The 20587-nt window shown below is 42.8% G+C and overlaps 1 protein-coding gene and 1 pseudogene across 2 annotated transcripts; both read right to left on the reverse strand.

Moving 5' to 3' along the window:
- Positions 1 to 1988: 1988 nt before the first annotated feature.
- On the reverse strand, positions 1989 to 3428 carry LOC144228276 (large ribosomal subunit protein uL23 pseudogene; annotated as a pseudogene).
- SLAMF7 (SLAM family member 7) lies at positions 1989 to 20273 on the reverse strand. 2 transcript variants are annotated; one of them, XM_077760110.1, is made up of 8 exons: positions 20168 to 20273; positions 9590 to 9922; positions 8053 to 8325; positions 7725 to 7841; positions 6704 to 6813; positions 4493 to 4555; positions 4321 to 4383; positions 1989 to 3530 (listed from the first exon to the last, which is right to left on the reverse strand). In XM_077760110.1, exons 1-8 carry the CDS (start codon positions 20217 to 20219, stop codon positions 3459 to 3461), a joined length of 1083 nt encoding a protein of 360 aa, XP_077616236.1. In that variant the 5' UTR covers positions 20220 to 20273; the 3' UTR covers positions 1989 to 3458. The 2 variants fall into 2 exon arrangements, with proteins under 2 accessions (XP_077616236.1, XP_077616237.1); XM_077760111.1 differs by lacking the exon at positions 4493 to 4555.
- Positions 20274 to 20587: the final 314 nt, after the last annotated feature.

Genomic DNA, 20587 nt, shown 5'->3' on the forward strand with positions numbered 1-20587 from the left:
GTCTGTACCAGAAAGAGACCCACTCCCAGAGGTAATGTTTTCATCTGAGAGATTTATCGACATGGCAGGGCAAACATTGTGTACAAAACATCTTCTCACCCTCTTGTGAAGCACCTTTCTCCCCTTTGAAGCCCTAGACCCTTTACCCCTTTCCTTAGCTCAGGATAGTATTAAAGCCTCAATTATATGACTTCTTGGGTCTCATATTTTGAACCAATGAAACCAATTTTTTTTTGCCTGTTTGTCCTGTCAATCTAGTTATACCAACCAAAGAACCTAGAAAGGAAGAAGAGAAAATTTCTCTTCCCCTACACCAGACACCTCTCTTTTAAGGGCTGAGCCTCCATTTTAATGCTTCTGTGTCTTATCTAAGCTGACTTGCAGGAACTTAACTGTTTGTTTGTTTGTTTTTTCTCTATCAGTCACTTCCCAAGCACCATGAGCCATATATGAATCATGTACTACATACCATGCACTTAACACTGGTTTCATATAATCTCGCACTGCAAACCCTATAATGGATTTAGAAATAAGAAAATTGAAGTATGAAATAAGAAATAAGAAAACAGTCTTTGGCAAAGGTCACTCTGCTAGTAAGGGATTTTGACCCCAGACTGCTTATTTCCAAAGCTATGCCCTTTCCTCCATGCTATATTTGGGAAGAGGGGGATCCACTCCTCTCTAGCTTTTTTAAAAAATTTTTTAATGTTTATTTCTTTCTGTGTGTGTGTGTGTGTGAGAGAGAGAGAGAGAGAGAGAGAGACAGAGAGAGAGAGAGAGAGTGTGAGTGGGGGAGGGACAGAGAGAGAGGGAGACACAGAATCTGAAGCAGGCTCCAGGCTCTGAGCTGTCAGCACAGAGCCCGACATGGGGCTCGAACTCACAAACTGTGAGATCATGACCTGAGCTGAAGTCAGACACTTAACTGACAGCCACCCAGGCACTGACAACCCACTCTAGCTTTGAGCCCCTATCTTCTTCATCCTCTGTGGTGGATGATGGGTGGTGGAGTGGGCACCGCTTTTTTTTTTCTAGCTTTGGTTGCATATTGAAGTCTCTCTGCCTCAGTTTCAACATTTGTAGAGTGGACACAAGTATCGAGACCAGCTTGCCCCATAGGAGTCACGTGAGGACCTATAGAATAAAACTTTAGTTTACATGAAATCAACTGGCCCCTTGCAAGAAATTGTAGGATGTGGATGGGGGTGGGAGAGCGGTGTCTTAAAAATCTCACCTGTTGTTGGGATGTTCATCTTATTCAGGAAATCCTTACGCTCCTAGCCAATTATGCCTTGTTTCCATGTTACCTCTTCTAATGCCTTATAAAACTTGATCTTGTCCCAAGTCTCTTGAGAAGAATCTCCACTGCTTGTGAGTCACTGTGCTCCCCCAACCCATGGGTTGCTCTCTTTTGTGTTTTTTTTTTGTGTGTGTGTTTTTTTTTTATATTTTTATTTATTTCTAGGAGAGAGAGAGACAGCGTGAGCAGGGGANGAGAAGAATCTCCACTGCTTGTGAGTCACTGTGCTCCCCCAACCCATGGGTTGCACTCTTTTGTTTTTTTTTGTGTGTGTGTGGTTTTTTTTTATATTTTTATTTATTTCTAGGAGAGAGAGAGACAGCGTGAGCAGGGGAAGGTCAGAGAGAGAGGGAGATACAGACTCTGAAACAGGCTCCAGGCTCTGAGCTGGCAGTCAGCACAGAGCCTGATGCGGGGCTCGAACCCACGAACTGGGAGATCATGATCTAAGCGAAAGTCGGACGCTTAACTGACTAAGCCACCCAGGCGCCCCTGGGTTGCTCTCTTTTGAATAAAAGACATCAAACAAAACTGTTCTAGTTTTGTCATTTGACAGTTCATGCCCCTCAGACTTGGGATATCAGATCCTTTCCCACCATTTTCATTCAAGATGTGTCCATAAATATATCAAAAGCAACTGTCCTCCTCCCCATGTTTTTCATTTCATTAAAAAGTAAACTCTATGAGGCACAGGGATTATGTCTATTTTATTTGCCAGATTGACCTGGCAGAGATTCTCAATAAATATGAATTGAATGAATTATGCAACTTTAAATATTTATACATGATCACCTCTAGTTCCACATCTTTTATAATAGATTCAAAATGTGTCTTCAGGTTCAGTTTCTCCATTGAGATGGGCTTTTGTATATCCCTAAGGCCCGACCTTCTCCCTTATAGCACAGAGGGTAAATGAAGCTGAGGCAGTAGTCTTAGCCTTCAGTCCAGGCACACTTTAGAATTTCCATCCATCCAAAGCCAGTCTTCTGCCTGGCTTCTCTGTCCTTGTGTACTCTGACTCCCAAGTCCTGTGGATCCACATTTGACTCTCTGGTTATTGGGAATTTGTGATCAGATCTGCTGCTAATGCCCACAGAAGTCATTCATGAGGAACCAATTTCATGAGGGCAGAGAGCACACCTGACCAAAATCAGTGTAAGCTCAGCACAGTGCCAGGAACATAGTTAATGAGTTGGTTAATGAATCCGTTTCTGGCTACTACATCTGCATCTTCTAGAAATGTCTGCCATTTCTATCTTCTTGCCCTTTTGGCAGGCAGACTCTAGGTCTACTCCTGACCTCCAAGCCCCAGAATGGGAGCTGTCATTCTTATGATGGACACTGCATTTCCATTTCAGTGGAGACACTTCTAAGCCCCTTGCTTGATGTTGGCTGATAAACTCACCATCACATTTCCAGGAAGGGATGGTTACACATTTATGGTTTGAAGAGGTTTCTCAGGAGTGGATGGAATTAGGAACTCAAATCTGAAGGACTTCACATCTGGAGATAGTCACTCTGGAAGGAAGTCAGTGATTCATTCTTCCTTGATATTTCTAGTCAAGTCAGTGACTCTTTTTCTTTTTACTATTTTCTTTTTTTTTATGGTGAAAAAGTTCATATTTGGATTTAGCCAGCTAGACTTAGTTTAGACGATCCTAATTTTGTTGGCAACATCCAAAGCATCACAATTGGAGCCAGTTGAACATATGTTTTCTTTTCTCCATCAGGCCTGATCAGAGTGTTGACCTTGGCCACGTCAATGTCATAGAACTTCTTCACAGCATATTTGATCTGGTGCTTCTTGGCCCTGACATCTACAATGAACACAAATGTCTTGTTGTCTTCTATCTTCTTCTTCATGGCTGACTTGGTAGTCAGAGGAAACTTGATGATGGCATAGTGGTCAAGCTTGTTTCTCCGGGGGTGTGCTCTTTGGAGGATATTTGGATTGCCTTTGGAGATGCAGTGTCTTGGGCCGTCAGAATGTAGGTGAGGTGTGGATCTTCTTTTTTTCTTTTTATGACCCTGGACGCCTTTCAGCACTGCTTTATTGGTCTTCAAAGCCTTTGCTTTGGCTTCGGCTTTGGGAGGGTGCAGGGGCTACCTTCTTTGTCTTCGGCGACATCTTCGTGAGGCAGAAGTGATGCACTGCTGTTTAGTTGATAATCTCATATGTAAATAATGTTGGTGCGTCTGGTGATGTGGGCGCAGAGTGGGGCTTCTCCATCTGTTAGGCAGATATAAAGATCAGAGTGCTGGAGATGGGAGGGCTCTGGATCCCACCAGAAGATCCCCTGCCATCCCAGACATCCTTCCTTGCCAAGGTCACCCAACTCAATCCTCCCTTTGTAGAGAAACTATTACTTAAGTTCCAACCACATTTATCTTGTTGAATGCTTAATGAACTGAATTTTACTTCCAGTAATTCTATTGCTTTCCAAAGTAAAGTGCTAAGCAAAGTGCTTTGCTCATCCTCATCTTTTCTGATTTGGTTGGGAGGGGAGACAGGACCGTATCACTGCTTCTGCCAAGTGTGATTTGTGGAGGAATAAGCTTTAAAGCTTGGCACGTGAGTAGTTTGACTGGGGAGAGGGTACAAACACGATGCAACATAGCTAGACCAAAGAAAAGCAGCAGAAATTTCTCTTGTCTCCAGCTTACTGGTGGCTCAGCAGCAAGCTGGCATTGACTCTTCAGCTCTCTGAGGCATGGCCCAAGCCATGGACCTTTCTTAATCCAAATCCTCAGGATCCTGCTGGTTTTCCCTAGTATTCTTCCCTAGGCCCTCTCTCCCTCTCTATTTGTTCCATATTACCCCATTCAACTCCTAAAACAGAATTCTCATTTATTCTGTATATTCTTGTGTAACCTTCAGCAAAGAGAATGGAAACATACTGGAAAAACTTTTAATACCAGAGAATATAAGACAAGACCCAAGACCAAGACATTTTAACTAAGCTTGAACCAGGAAAAAGGATGAGGCAAGTAAGGTGAATCTCAGCTCTTAAGATTCTTACCTTTTGAGGTATTTGCACTGAGGCATAAAATGTTTTTTCTGGATTTTCCTCTGGAATAGTTTTCTATTAAAAAAAAAAAAGAAATAATAAGGCCCAAGACATTTTTAGCTGAGCTCGAACCAGGAAAAGGGATGAGACAAGTAAGGTGAATTTCAGCTCTAATGCTTATTACCTTTTGAGGTATTTGCACTGAGAAATAAAGTGTTTTTTCTGGATTTTCCTCTGGAATAGTTTCCTATTAATAAAAAGAAATCATAGGGTCAGCTAGTCAAGGCCAAAGAGGCACCCAGAATCTAGAGAAGGAAAAGGAGAGATGGGAGGAGGGGCAAGAAGGAAGAGAAATTCTGGACCAGGAATGGGGAAAAAAAGAAGCTCTTATTGGTGAGTGCTATTATAATTATGAATAACTTCTTTTCAAGAAGTAATTGCCTGATTTTTAAACTCTGTTGTATTTATTGTTTCTCATTGCCATGTAGTATTCCATGGTATAGATGGATGTGGGGGGAGGGGGGATGGGCATGTAGGAGGACACTTGTGGGGATGAGCACTGAGTGTTATGTGGAAACTAATTTGACAATAAACTATTAAAAAAAAAACAAAAAAAAACAAAAAAAACCTCTGTTGTATTTAAATAAATTTAAAAATGTATAAGATATGTGGTTTATGTCTACGATGGAATACTACATGGCAATGAGAAAGAATGAAATCTGGCCATGTGTAGCAACATGGATGGACCTTGAGGGTGTTATGTGGAGTGAAATAAGTCAGGCAGAGAAGGACAAATACCATATGTTTGCATGTATAGGAGGATTAGGAGGAACTTAACGGAGGACCATGGGGGAGAAGAAGGGGGGAAATAGTGGGGGAGAGGAAGAGAGACAAACCATGAGAGACTCTTGAGTGCTGAGAACAAACTGTGGACTAATGGGTGTGGGGGGAGTGGAAGGAGGCTGATGGGGACGGAGGAAGGCACTTGTGGGGATGAGCACTGGGTGTTATATGGAAACTAACTTGACAATAAACTATTTGTAAAAAAATAAAAATGTGGAAGATATAGAAGTCCCATGAACTATGAGCAGCCTAAGGTGATTGAAATATAACTGGAAGTAATATTGCTGAAGTTGCAAGTAAATTTTTCCATTAGCCTGAAGAGTCCTTGGAGCAAATATGTGAGGATCACTGATCACAGCTCTTTCCAGTCTGGTAAAAAGCATCCTGAGTCAGTGAAGTGTCTTCCTGAACATCTAGGACAGACCTGTGGCCTCCTGGGAGTGTGTCTTGAGCAGGGAAGATGGAGGATGGTGATCAAGTAATCAACTTTGACATAAACCAGGCTGTGTGGAGCCCAGAGAAGGCTCCTCTGTGAGGAAGAAAGGAGCTCTCAGGACACTAACAGCTGCAAAGAGGAAACATCACTCTCCTCACAGAAAAGTTATAGATAAGCATGGGAAGAGGCAAGTTGATCAGGAGACAATGAGGACTGCACTAAAGCTGGGATTCTGAGGCTCCAAAGTGGTTTTTCTTAAAGTTTATTTATTTATTTTGAGAGAGTGCAAGCAGGGGAGGGGCAGAGATAGAAGGAGAGAGAGAATCTCAAGCAGGATCTGTGCTGTCAGTGCAGAACCCGTCATGGAGCTCAAACTCACAAACCATGAGATCATGACCTGAGCCAAAATCAAGAGTTAGATGCTTAACTGAATGAACCACGCAAGTGCCCCAAAAGTGTTTTTATTTCTTCACTAAATGAGCCAATGTGGAAAACTGTTCTATGGCCTCTATGGAGCTAGCCTATGCAGCTACAGTGATTATTTCCTGAGCTTTTTGAATTTGTCTGCCTAGGTCATGTCTCCAAATTGTCTTATTATTTGGGTGTCTTTAAACTTTATAGTTTTCAAAGAGTTTCCTTTGAACTCAAGATGTATTTGTTCACTTCAGCTTGGTGACCCAAACTTAGAAAGCCTTGAGTGTGGGCCCAGAGCAACCATGGGACCTCGAGACTTCTACTGATGGAAAGGCATCTCTATGACCAGTGTTCTGACATTATAACTTAGACAACAGGCCAGAATTGCACTTCTCTATCTGCTGTCCTTTGCAAAAGAAATTGGGCCTGTTGAGTGGCCCTTGTGAACGGAAGGGAGGATTCCATGGATTACAGAGTGAGCATTATTGGCTGGGTCAGAACCAGGGACTCCAGAACCAGAGGCCATCAAATCCTGTACAAGACAGAATTCATAAGGACTTGGGGGAGACACAGTCATGTGGGGTTTCAAGGGCTATACATCCTCATATCCATGTTACCCAAGTCCATGCAGAAATCTGAACTAAAGCAAGGAGGGCTTTAGAGAATAAGATCAAGCTACAGAAAAGATGGAAAAGGACTCACATTAACACAGGTGATTGTGTCATAAACTAGGGTCTCTCCAGACGGAGGGTCATAGTTAGGAATTTCCTGATGAGTGTCCATTCCCTTCTTCTCTCCAATGGACTCTGAAACTGAGGTGGGAAAGAATTAGAGCTGACCCTCCTTCCACTCACCACCCCCACCAGCTCATGCCCTGGAAACCCACTTAAGGTGGCCACCATGCTGAGTCCCTACAACTGAAGGGTGTTTCAAGACATGGGACTCTCAGTGCTATACCCAGGGAAATCCCACAATGAACTGGTTACTCTCATTACTTCACTTCTCAATTTTTGGACCAAGTCAGCCAAAAGGGGAAGTGAAGCAACTCAGAAATGTTTTCAGAGTTCTTTAAAGAGGGAAGAAAGATCTTAACACTTGCAATTTATACACAATTGATGCTTAGGTCCCTCCCCAACACTCCACATGAACAATATCAGTGAGAGCTTGAGAAAACAAATCGGCAGGGTTTAGGGATGCAGAGCCTGGGGTATGGTGTGGAAAGAGACAGAGACAGGCTTCTCCAGGAGGAAAGCATCTAGACTGAGGTGTGGTGTAAAGAGAGGTCTCTGGATTTGGTCCAAGAGGTGGGCCAGAACTGGTTTGGGGGCTTTGACAGGAATGGGGATTGGAAGGGCTGACTAGAGAGCGCTGCTCTATGGGACCTCAGAGACGGACACTGTCACCTTCCAGGTCAGGGGAGCAGAGTCAGCACTGTGGGGCGTGTCTTCCTTTGGGAAAAGAGGAGGGGTGGCACCGGAGAGGAAACTGGGAGGACTTCAGTCTTAGGAAGGTAGTTAAGGACTTCAGCATTCTCTTACTCCAGAACTAAGGACTGAAGGTTGATTGTGCCCTCCTTGAGGACACAGAGTATGTATGGCCTCTTCATTTCTGTATCCTTAGTGCCTAGTATCAAGCCTGGAACGCATCTCAACATATGTTTGTTGAATAAATGAGGGAGCAAATGCTTGAATGAGGCTGAAGGCAAAAATAATGTATGCTCTACCTTTTCTTCTTTCTCTCCGCATAATCGAAATAATTATCATCAGTGTAAAGGCAATGATCAGCAACAGCACCCATAGGAAGGCCAGGATCATGGATGATTCTGAGTCAGCAGCAGCACCTTTAAAGATAGAATAGGTGGGGGCACAAGGAAGGAAGAAGAGTCAGCTAGGGAAAATGACTCAACTTTTGGAGCAACTGCCACCTTCCTCCCAGTCAGGTAACCTCCTGGGGGGTCCAGTTTTCATGGGCTGTTCCCATGGGGACCAGAAAGTGAAAAATGTATAGGTCCTGAGACTAGAGGTTCCTGGAGAGAGAGGAGACAGAGTCACCTTCACAAAGCTTCCAGGCAAAGACGGGGTTGGAAGAGTTGCTGCTGATGGGGTTCCTGACCACACAGATGAAGCTCATGTCCCTTTCTCCCAGCCTCCAGGATATGGGGAGAATGGAGCCATTATGGGACTCATTGGATGCCTGCCCCAGGGATTCCCAGCTGTAGGTCACATCCTCTCCTTCTTGGTCCACGAAGCATGTCAAATTGGTCATACAGGTGCCATTCATATTATTCTGCAGACCCATGGTAACTTTGGGTTTTGATAGGTGCTCTGCAAAAGAGAAATGGACAACCAAGGGTGGAAACTATGCCTTTTCTGAATTATTCTTGTAAATCTTGGACTGAATCTCTGGGGTGCTACAGAGTGGAGAGGGAGCAGCATTTCAGAGCAGAATTCTTATTCTTATCTGGGAAAGAGAGCTGTCTAGGTCTGCTTTCTCACAGCTGCCTAAAAGCAACAATATCAATAGAAATAATAATAATAACATAACGAGAAAGCAGCCACCATTTTCAAAGCACAGCTATATGGCCAGCCTTGTGCTAGATGCATTTTAGATGTGAGCTAATTTTATATTTTTTAGAGGTTCCTTATTCTTCTGTCCTCAGGCGTTCTTGAAGAGACTTTCACTTTAGTCTCCAGGAGAGAATAGTATGGGAATAATATCTTTGGTCTCCCTCTCTCCCTTATGCTCACTGTTCTCTCTTAGAGGATGAGAAATTTGTTCATTCATTGATGAGAGGGTGAGAGTCTGACATCCATCATATATATTTCTCTACTACATTTCTCCACTTTGAATTGTTAAGATTTCTGTTTAGCTCCCCCAGCTAGTTTGACCACCTAATGAATGACCCCCTGTTCTCCTCAATTATGTCTATATGGGGGACAAACCTGGATCAAGGTACATGGCCTACATCTTAAGGGCAAACCTGGAGGCCCATCTCCTGGCGTCCCTGATACTGCAGCTCAGTGAGCAAGACAGCTATTATTACAGCTGGTTGAGTAATTGTTTTAGAAGTTCATCTTCCCTGAATGGTTTAGAGCTGGGGGGAAATAGTTCTCCTATCTAGCTTCATCAGAAAATATAAAGCTGATGTTTTTATCTTCCTTCTGATTCTTGTGTCAGTTTCTCAATAGGTTGGAATTGGTAAGGGAGAAGGTGCACTTGATGTTTATACACAAAAACCTTTCTAAGATAGGTATCACTTTCTTCCCCATTACGGATATGGAAACTAAGTTTCATAGAGCTTAAGTAACCTGGCGAAGGCTATGCAGTTAGTAGTTAGAGAGGCCAGCATTTGATTTGTGTGATCGCTGTGTCCCATATCACCCATTGTCTATACTGCACTGCCTCTTACAGAATCTCTGAACAGGAAGGGGCCTTAGGGGTCAACTACATTTACTTCATCCATGCAAGAGTTCCCTCTTCCACATTCTTGCTAAGAGTTTATCCAGCCTTTACTTGAACAGTTCCAATATCAGAGAATTTACCACTTTATAAAGACAGTCATCCACCTTTGGAGATGATTCTGCTCACCATAGACATGCAGCCTATACTTCTGGATGAAGGGTTCTTTGAGGGAAGAGCTGTATATCACCATACGGTAGTCACCAGAGTCATTCTTATTCAGTTTGCTGAGCTTCAGGGAGTAGTTTCCTTGTGGAAATTTCACTCTTTCCTTGTTATGACTGTGAGTCACTATAACATTGGCTTGTCTGTCTGACGTTTTTGGCTCTATGATGACGAGAGGGGTTGCATTGAATGTCCAGATAATAGTGTCAATCTGAATTCCTGGGAGCTTCAGAGGGAAAGTCACAGACCCACCAAGGTCACCAACCAGCTCATTTGGGGCTCCAGAGGTTGCTAACCCTGCAGAGACAAAGAGAATCATAAAATAAACCTATGTCCCTGACCTTGTCACCAATTATTCACCTGCTTTGGGTCCTGGGAAGGTCCTGAGAAACCCTCTAGAACCAACCCAACCAGCCCCTGGGAAACCCTTTGAAAGCACACTCACACGAAGGCATTGAGGTCAGAACACCTTGACCGAAAGCAGTGACTGCAGGTGAACCAACCCCTTCCCAGAGACCTCAGGCTGCAAAGACCAAGCTCTGAGGTAGTTCATAAAGCCCAGCTCCATCCGCAACAAGTTCCTGATGGGAGACAAGTGGGGAGTTTACTGTCTCCTTTGAGCCCCCAGAGTGCTCCTGGGAGAGCTGATTTTGCTGCAGTTGCAGAAGCAGCAGCTTGCCTGACAGGGGCGGTGGTTCTCAGGCACAGACCAGGACACTGGGAAGGGAGCTCTAAGTTCCTAATGATAAAAAATATCTGGGAAGTTTGGGAGTGTTTCATCTTCTGTTTTAAGATAGAGTGCATTCAAGATCATCCCTGAGTGAGGTTCTCATTCACTGGAATTTCACTGTCCTTCCTTGAGTGGAAAGGCAAGGGTTGAGTTACTGGATACTCTGCAATATGCCCAGGCTGACTTGTGATGCTTACCTCCAACTATTAGGAGTCGTAGCAAGGCTTTCCTCCCCCAAGAAAGTTTTGTTTCACTAGGATCTTAGTCCACCTCAGGAAGTATGACTTGTAAACAACCATCACCGGTTATGTGGCTTCAGGAGGAAAACAGTTAAGAATAGCTCTAGAAGGGCGCTTGGGTGGCTTAGTGGGTTAAGTGTCCAACTTCAGCTCAGGTCATGATCTCACAATCCATGAGTTCAAGTCCCATGTTGGGCTCTGTGCTGACAGCACAGAGACTGGAGCCTGCTTCAGATTCTGTGTCTCCCTCTCTCTCTGCTCCTTCCCCACTTGCGTTCTGTCTCTGTCTCTCTCTCAAAAATAAATAAACATTAAAAAAAAAGGCTACAGAAAAAGCTTTCAGAGTGGCTAACTGTGCATTTTCAGTGAGCAAGTATGGGGAATGAGTTTTCTACCTGTTAAGATCTGAGGGACTGACTGCGGAGAGCACAGAGCAGAAAGGATATTTAGGACAGGAGCTTAAAAGTACCTACTGTGATCTCATTTAACTCTTAAAGCAATGCTTAGAGGAAGGATTTTTATATATATATATATTTATATATATGAAATTAAGTCACAATGAGATTAAATGACTTGCTGAAAGTACACAGTCAGTAAGAGGGAAAGCCCATATCAGTACCCACAGGGTCAAGGTCTTATAGGTCACCGTTTACAAATGAGAGAACCAAATGGCAGAGGCTGAGAGAACTTTTTAAAAGATCATGAATAGTGGCAAACCAAAACCAGAACTCAAGTCTTAACGGTGTTCTCCATAAAGGCACAAAAACCCATTTATCTTCCCTTCTACCTCTTAATGTAATGCGTCATGCTGAAATTTCTAAGAGAAATTTTATTAATTTCATCATGGAAGCACAAAAAGGGAAAAAACAAAGAAAATCTTTTTAAGTCATCTCTATGCCCAGTGTGGGGCTGGAACTCATAACCAGAGATCAAGGATTGCACGCTCTACCTACTGAGCCAGCCAGATGCCCCAAGAAAATCTTTTTCAAATCTATCAAAGCAGCCACGCTATAGATTTCTGACCATTGCATTATGAGGCAACTGCTGGTCTGCATTATGACTTTTTATTTTTTTTTTAATTTTTAAAAATGTTTTATTTATTTCTGAGAGAAAGAGAGACGCAGCATGAGTAGGGGAGGCTCAGAGAGAGAGGGAGATACAGAATCTAAAACAGGCTCCAGGCTCTGAGCTAGCTGTCAGCACAGAGCCCAATGCAGAGCCTCACGAACCCACAAACCACGAGATCATGACCTGAGCTGAAGTCAGACGCTTAACCAACTGAGCCACCCAGGCGCCCCTGTGTTACGACTTTTGTAGGCTGCATGCACTTTGCCATAGTTGGTCCTTCGTCCATAAAAATATTAACAATTATATTTCATGATTGCATTGGTATAACAATGAATTGTAAGGCCAGCTGGATTCATTATCATATGTTAATTATTATTATACTTATTTCTCTTCTGTTTCTGAAATTACAACTATTGTAGATATCAGGGACTGTGCCTAAGTGGTTCTTTATGATTGACCAAGCATCCAGGTTCTATTTCTATATGTTATCATATTTTTTTAAACTGAAGTATAGTTAACATACAATAATTATATTAGTTTTGGGTGTGCAACATAGTAATTCAACAATTCTATACATTATGCAGCGTTCACTATGATAAGCATAGTCACCACCTGTCATGGTACTAAGTTGTTACAATATTATTGACCCTATTTCCTGTTCTGTACTTTTCATCTCTGTGACTTATTTATCTTATAGTACCTCTTAATTCTCTTCACCTGTTTCACTTATCCCCTCAACCTCTCTGGCAATTACCAGTTTGTTTTCTATATTTATGAGTCTGTTTCTGTTTTTTGTTTGTTTTTAATTCCACAAATCATTGAAATCATATGGTATTTGTCTTTTTCTGTGTGACTTCTATTACTTAGCATAAACCCCCCTGGGTCCATCCATGTGGTTGCATATGGCAAGATCTCATTCCTTTTCATGGTTTAGTAATTTTCCATCATATATATATCACATCTTCTTTATCTATTCATCTACTGATAGACACTTGGGTTACTTCTATATCTTGGCTATTATAAATAAAATGCTGCAAAAAACCAGGGGGGTATATATCTTTTTGAATTAGTGTCTTCATTTTCTTTGGGTAAATACCCAGTGGTAGAATTACTGGATCATATGATATTTCTAGTTTTAATTTTTGAGGAAACTCCATACTATTTTCTTTTTTTTCCCCGTACTATTTTCCACAGTGGGTGCACCATTTACATTTCCACCAACAATGTGCTAGGATTGCCTTTTCTCCATATCCTCACCAACGCTTGTTATTTCTTATCTTTTTTATATTAGCCGTAGGAAAGTGATATCTCATTGTGATTGATTTGCATTTCTCTAATGAGCATCTTTGCATGTTTGTTCGTTATCTCTGTGTCTTCTTTGGAAAAATGTCTATTCAGGTTCTCTGCTAATTTTTAATTGGATTATTATTATTATTATTTAGCATTGAGTGTTACCATAGTATTTTCTACTACCGTGGCACTGATGTAACTCATCCCTCTTCTAGTAAAAGGCAAATTCCTGTACTAGTCTATCCAGATATTGAAAATTGCTTCACTACTTTTTCCATAGTCTCTGTTAAAACTCAACTATGTTAGCAGCGTTCCCAATATAGCTACTATGTATTAGGATTGAATCTGTGCCCAATATTTACTCTAAAGATTATGCCTAATACCTAAAGTAATCCTGAAAACTTGGAATTGTGATCCCTATATGCAGGGACCAGCAACCTATTATCCATGGGCCAAATATAGCCTGCTGCTTGTTTTGGTAAATAAAGTTTAAATTTGACACAGCCATATTCTTTTGCTTACATATTGTCTCTTGCTGATTTTCCATTACAAAGCCTGAGTCTAGTAGTTGCAATAGAGATTATCTCATCTGAAAAGCCTAAAATATTGACTAGCTGACCCTTTACAGCAAAAGTTTGTTAACTCCTGATTTGATGAGAAACCCGAGGTTAAAACAAAAACAAAAACAAAAACAAAAACAAAAAACCTAAGTAATTTGTCCAAAGGCACAAAGCTAGTAGGTGATGATTTGAAGATTTAACCCAATGCCATCCCATTGGTTTAGTTTGAAGGTCCTGGGGCATTTGTGCCAGCCCCTAGGAGGGCTCAGATGTCAACTCTGAAGACTTTGAGCCTCACAGAATCCTAGTTTCCCCTTCACGTCCTTTGGTGAACTTTCCTTAAGCTCAAGGTGATCTGCTGGTGCCACAGAGTAAGGGAATCTGATGTTACTAAATGTTGACCTGGTCCCTTGATCACAGTTTTGGGATCTTAACCAACTTTGGGTTTTTGTTTTTTTGTTTTGTTTTGTTTGGTAAATTTATGTCCAAAAGTACTGACGTCTTCCCCTGGGTAAATGCCTTTTTAGGGGCTGATTCCTGTTTTGAAATACTTCTGCCTCCTTGTCCCCATAATTTATCAGTCAGTGAATATAGATTTTGGATCCATCAAGCCTTTATTAAATCATTATGTTAAATAATCTGATTTTTCAAAGAGTTGCTCCCCTGCATCTCTGCTACTGAAGTAGGATGTTTTCCAGTGGCTTAACCATCTCAATGGGTGTCTAAATAGTCCCAGTACATGGTACAAAGTCCACTTCATTTTCAATTTTTGACTGATCAACTAATGTTTGTGTCCTTTTACTTCAACAATACAGTGAATATTTTGCAGTCAAATGAAGGTTGGGTATCACCTGGCCCCAATTAGGTGCAATCCTGGATTTAGGGCACCTTTAAGTAATATCATTTTTACACGAAGTTTGGAGGAGATCTGTAACTTGGGGAGGTTGCAAAAATGCAAGGATGTGGCTTTAGTGCCTGTGTGCACACATTTAAGCCACGTGCAATTATTCTTCTCACTTCTTCACACATATGCTTCTATGTTTTTAGGTTGAATGTCAAGAGATGCAAATTCTGTATGGTGATATAAAAAAAAATGCCTCCAAATTCATTGCTCCTTGTGAGGAAGAAATTGGCATATGTGCTGCCAAGGCAAGCACTGGATGAAATTGGAAGATGACACAACGCAAATTGCCAACAGGAGCCTTGAGAGAGCTTATCTTTCTACCTTAATTGTATCTTCAGAATGAAAAGAGGGGTCACAAAAGAAGAAAGTAGCTCCATGTCATTCCCCAAAGGTGAGTTCAGAGGATAGGGGGCCAGGTTGGCGAGTCCTAATCAGTTTTATTTCTTCTTCTGTGGAAAGACTTGCCCAGAGTTTCACAACTCAGTTTTACAGAGTTGGTGGGGGAAAAGGGATCCAGAAACAAGAGACTTCTCTTCTCAGTTTTTCAAGACTGAGCCAAAGCTTCCCTTTCTGTGGTTGGCTTTTGTACTTGCCCCGATCCTATCAAATTTTACCATGCCTGTGTAGGCATGCTTTCCTCATTCAGTCATCCCTTCCTCTACTAAGAATTTATTTAGTTCCATATTTGTGCCAGGAGTTCCATATTTGTGTCTAGGAGCTGAGGATATAACTAGGGAGCAGTACAGTCCTCACCCTTGTACTCATGGAATTAAGAGATAGTCATTAAATAAGTAGCTGTATCAGTTATAATGCCTGTATAGCAGGCACTTGGGGAATCTACAATAGGGAGAGTGAACATGATCTGTAAGTTTGGAAGACTCTAGAGAATGAGAGTCTCCTACCAAAAAGGCATGGGAGGATTGGGCCCCAGGAGGCTTATCTCCCCTCCCACCTGGATCAGTGTAGTGACTGTCCTAACTTGCCTCCTCTGCATTCACTTTCCCGTTTCCTCATTTTGTAGCAGTTGGATGGATTGGGTGACACTAACAGGCACCTAGCTCAAGTGGTAGCCTTCCTCTGCTGTGGTAAGTAGCTCAACAGTATCACATGACCTGGGCTGACTTATCAGAGATGTCCAGGGTTTTTGCTCCAAGGGCAGGATGACCATATGACACTGTGAGAAGACAGGAAGCTAGGGATCAGCCTCCACTTACTGCCACCAGATAAGTGGCCAGGCCTCCTCTCTCACGTGACTCCCAGTTTACTTTGTACTTCACATTTTTGTTTGTGCTTTATCCTTCTCTCTGCCCATCCAAATATTATTCGAGACGCATAAAGCTTAGTTCAAAACTCTTCCCTGAGCAAGTCACCACTTCTTTCTCACATCCACCCCATGAAAGCCCCCCATAAGTGTCACTTAATTTTCTACTTTAAATTCCCCAGAAGGAGTTATTCCCCTGGGTGGTGATTAAACATACCATTTGTAAACCAATAACTGGTCTATTGGTATTTGGTTCTGGATCACCTGGTGGGGAGGTCTGAGGATGGCCTCTCCCACCAGGCAGCATAAAAGAGGTAGTGCTCTGGCCTAACTGGGAGTCAGGAGACCTGGGTTCATTCTGGTTCCTCTGTAATAAGCAATAAACACTTGCTATTACTCCTTAGCTCATAAACTGGTTTAATGGGCATTAGGTTTTTATTCTCAAAGTAACTCCATGAGATAGAGGTTAATAAAACTTCACCTTATTGGTGAATACACTGGGGCCTCAAGATGCTGAGTGATTTCCCGAAGGCCCCAAATGGAGAAGCTAGTGGGTCCTTCTGTCTCAGAGGCTTGCGTTCTTCACACTACTGGTTTGCCACTTACCACTTTGAGTTTCAGTAGTTTCAACTCTCATAGAGAAAAATAACCTTTATTTGCCAAGATTTGTGGTGGCTGAAGGGTGGATGTGGATTTGAAAGCATTTTGAGAAGTACAGAGCCGTCTGCCACACAGTGGGAGGTGGGAGGGAAGGGCAAGGAGCAGTGTTTATGAGACAAGCCTTGAAAATGCTTCTCATTTTTAATTCTCATTTCCCTAAGGATGGGTAGAAGTGAAAAACAGAGATTTCTCCAAACTTTGGATGGCTTCTCAGCAGGATGAGCTTCTCAGAAGGTGGTGTGGAACCTAATCCTTATAGACCATTCACTGGCTAATTCACAGCAAAATGCCCAGTCACCATGCATGGTGAGATTCGCAGCAAATGCTCCCTGCCAACCTGCCTTTGGAGGTGGGGGGCGCTGGAGCAGGAGACCCTCTGCCTTCTGTCCTGGCCAAGACTTAGATGTTCTGACATCAGGAGAATCAGCTCTAAGATTGTTCACAACAGGAAGGGACAACAGCTCCTCCCCTTTGTCACTTATCTTTCCTCTGGGTTATCACTTCCTCCACTTTAACCTGTTTCCCCCCACAAGACTTAAGATGAGTGGAAAGTGGGGGGTTGAGTGTCTCAGTTGGTTAACCGTCCATTAGAATGTTCCAGCACATCTTCTTCATGGAAACCAAACCCTCTCAGAGCTGGGAGAAGTCTTAGGGACTATTTAGTCCTATCCCACCTCACAAATGAGGAGACTGATGCTCCAAGGGTCCCGGTGACATGCTCTCAGTCACTGGAGCCAGGACTCCTAAGGCAGGACTTCCCAAGATACGCCCCTGCCCCCCCTGAGGTGGGTGACAGTGCCTCAGTGTGTCTCTGGAGAGCTTAGAGAAAGAATAGGGGTTGAGAGACGGGGAGGGGTGCTGGGAAGGAGCCTGGGGAACTCCTCTTCCAACAAGGAGGCTTCGACTCTGTGCAGTAGTTTACAGGTTTGATTTTGCATAAGATTGTTTTTCATAAAAACAAACTGTTGCGTAAGAAAGAAAAAACCAAGTTTGGAAACTACTGTTTATTACCCAACTTCTCCTTAACTAACGTGCCACATGAAGAGACTTTTAAATCAGCACCATGTCTTATGTATGTGGGACAGAGGTTTGCAAAACCCCCAATTTGTCACACACCTTTGTTAAGACCCTAACCCTAACCCACCACATTTGCATTTGAGCTCCCTACTGCTCTGCCCCTCAGTCATCTACATTCCCCACTGCCTCTTCTGGTCCTGTTCAACATCTCAATACTTGCTCAACCACTTTTTCTGTTTTCCTTTTTTTTTTTTTTTTGGAGAGTGGTGGTGGAGGGACAGAGGGAGAAAGAGAGAATCTTAAGCAGGCTCTGTGCCCAGCGCTAAGACAGACGTGGGGCTTGATCTCATGATGGTGAGATCATGACCTGAGCTGAAATCAAGAGTTGGCTGCTTAACTGACCGAACCACCCAGGCGCCCCATGTTTTCCTTTTTTAAATTGTCTCCTCAGTGTGCCTGGGTGGCTCAGTCGGTTAAGCATTTGACTTCGGCTCAGGTCATGATCTTGGAGTCTGTGAGTTTGAGCCCTGTGTCAGGCTCTGCGCTAACAGCTCAGAGCCTGGAGCCTGCTTTGGATTCTGTGTCTCCCTCTCTCTCTGCCCCTCCCCTGCTCACACTCTGTCTCTCTCTCATTCTCTCAAAAATAAATAAATATTTTAAAAAGTTAAAAGAAATTGTCTCCTCAACACCACTGTCTCACTTAATCCTCATAAAATCTGTGAGGGAGATGTAGAACATTGTGCCCATTTTCTAGATGAGATTACTGAGGGTGCAAGAGCTGCTCCTTGGCCCCTCTGAACTTGGCCAGGGTGGTTCCTTTTGGTACATCCACATCCTGAAAATGGAGTGACCTGCACTTCTTGGGCATTTTCAGTCCCTGCCTTGGCCTCAGGTAGCTGGAGACGCAAAGAATCTCAACAGCTCTCATGGGGAAGATTCAGCTCAAATATACAATTACTGAGTATTTCTCCAGTGTCCAGTACAGTGTCAGGTAATTGGGTGTGATGAAAAGAACACTAGCTTTGGAAACTCAGTCTCTACTCTACTTTTTAACAGCTGTATGATCTTGCCCAAGATCCTTACCTCTCAGACTTAAGTTTGCTCACCTAAGAACAGAAGACAATAATGTCTACATAGACTCATGAGGACATGGTATGAAAAATGCCTTGGCTATAGTAGGAGCTTAATAAATGTGATTATTACTGTACTTGTTTGGTATTTGATATCTCACTTAAAACATCACAATAATTCTGCAAATTAGGTTATGTACTTGTGTACAGAGGCTGAGTACCTTACTCACAACAATACTACCAGGTCAAACCCAGGAACCCTTGTCCAGGGCCAGGACTGCTTCTACTATCCTGCCCATTAGAGGCTCTAGGACAATCTTGGGCTCCTTTCAACCATGGGAGGTGTAGCACACAGACTGTCCGCAGCGTCCTGGAGCAGGGATACACAGGTGTGCCCTGCTTGCCCACAGCTTAGGTTTCAGGTGGGCACCTGGGTTTTGAAAAGCCCTGCTGTACCCCCAACCCCCCACCACTTCGTATTTTTCAATTTCCACTTCTGATTACTATTTCTATTCAGGAAGTGGTTTTTAAAGCAAAAGTCTATTCTAGGACCACCTGCTTAGAATCAGGAGCTTCCTAAAAACATGCACAAATCTAATGAATTCAAGGAGGGTGAGAGTCTGCAGATGCTGAACACTTAGTGAGGCCAGGAAAGAACTGGGCACACCTACTGACTGTGTGGTGTTGGGCAGGTCACTTCAGGCAGTCCTGGGGTGCCCATAAATGTGTCAGCTATGCCAAGTCCTCAGATGGAGACCTCATGGGGGTTTCCTGTGAGTTTGATGACCAGAAAGATATTCCTAACTTATGGAGCCTCAGGTCCTTTCTGAGAGCTCTGAGGATAGTAAAATCTTCAAAGAGTAGAATCCTTGCAACAGGAGAAGAAGCACGTTCAGTCCTTCATGATATTAAACATAAAGTGCCTACAGTAGAAGCTAGTTTTCTAGGTAGACACTGATTGAATTGTTCAGGTTAAGAGAGAAAATTCAAATCTTTCCTGCCACTAATATCCTTGTTAGGCACAATCATTTAAAATATCTTTCTAAGTATATTTAAAATCTATTATTAAATATGGACTTATAAGTATTTAAGGTATATATTTATAAATAAATAAATATACACCAGCATGATCTCATTTTGATTTTATTTAAAAAAATTTTTTTTAATTTAAAAAAATTTTAAAATTTATTTCTCTGAGAGAGAGAGACAGCATGAGCAGGGTAGGGTCAGAGAGAGGGAGACAGAATCTGAAGCAGGTTCCAGTCTCTGAACTAGCTGTCAGCCCAGAGCCCAATGCGGGGCTTGAACCCACGAACCGTGAGATCATGACCTGAACTGAAGTTGGATGCTTAACCAACTGAGCCACCCAGGTGCCCCCTCATTTTGATTTTAAAGTTGCCCTCAAAAGGAAGGAAGCCTGAAGCCCGGAGAAGATAATATTCTTTATTTAATCCATGGCAGAATCTGGGTTAGAACCCAGGTCTTTCTGATACCCAGCACCCCTTCTTTCAGCCCTTCCGTCCCTGGGGCAGTCAGAAGGGAGGTCTGTCCTCAGAGTCATCTTTTCTCATCTCCCTCTAGTTTCTTCCTGTCCTCTGATTTAGAGATCACAAGATGTAAAATATAATATGAGATGAGGTAGCAGAGGTTCCTGGCTCTGAGTGAGTCCCAGAGTGGACCCCAAAGCCTAGAGGTATAAAAGATGGGGAAGGCAGTCAGGAGAACAGGGGGATCTGGACTCACCTGGGAGCTGGCAGAGAAGGATGAGGATGAAGGATGCTCGAAGACCAAGCATGTTGTTGTCTGGATGTGACTCACTAAACTGGTTCCACCTCCTTTGCACAGTGCTCTTACTCTCCTTTAGCTGACGTTTTTATGGGAGGGATCATGAAAGTGACATGTGACTATGTGTTGTCTCTTTTTCTCATGCTTGTTTCATTGGCTAGTTGGAGGATAAGAAACCAGGCTTGCAGAGGCTAGGAATTGATCAAAGCCATACAGTCAGTCTTTTCCTCTGTATTATATGATCTTTCAGATATTCAGAACAGAGGAAATGGAAGGAAGTAGAAGGTTAGAAGGAGGGAAAGAGGTTGGCATGGGGAATAATAACAATATTTACAGAGCTTTGCTAAATCCCAGGAGTATATACATTCTTTTTTTTTA

Source organism: Crocuta crocuta, unplaced genomic scaffold, assembly GCF_008692635.1.
Source record: "Crocuta crocuta isolate KB4526 unplaced genomic scaffold, BGI_CrCroc_1.0 scaffold133, whole genome shotgun sequence".
Lineage (NCBI taxonomy): Eukaryota > Metazoa > Chordata > Mammalia > Carnivora > Hyaenidae > Crocuta > Crocuta crocuta.

Excerpts from the sequence above, each read along its gene's own strand:
- SLAMF7 (XM_077760110.1), bottom strand. The coding sequence starts at position 20,219 with ATGCTTGGTCTTCGAGCATCCTTCATCCTCATCCTTCTCTGCCAGCTC. Across the intron at positions 9,923-20,167 it reads CCTTCTCTGCCAGCTCCCAG|GGTTAGCAACCTCTGGAGCC; the intron begins GTGAGTCCAGAT and ends TTGTCTCTGCAG. Across the intron at positions 4,384-4,492 it reads CAGTGCAAATACCTCAAAAG|AAAACTATTCCAGAGGAAAA; the intron begins GTAATAAGCATT and ends TTTTTTTAATAG.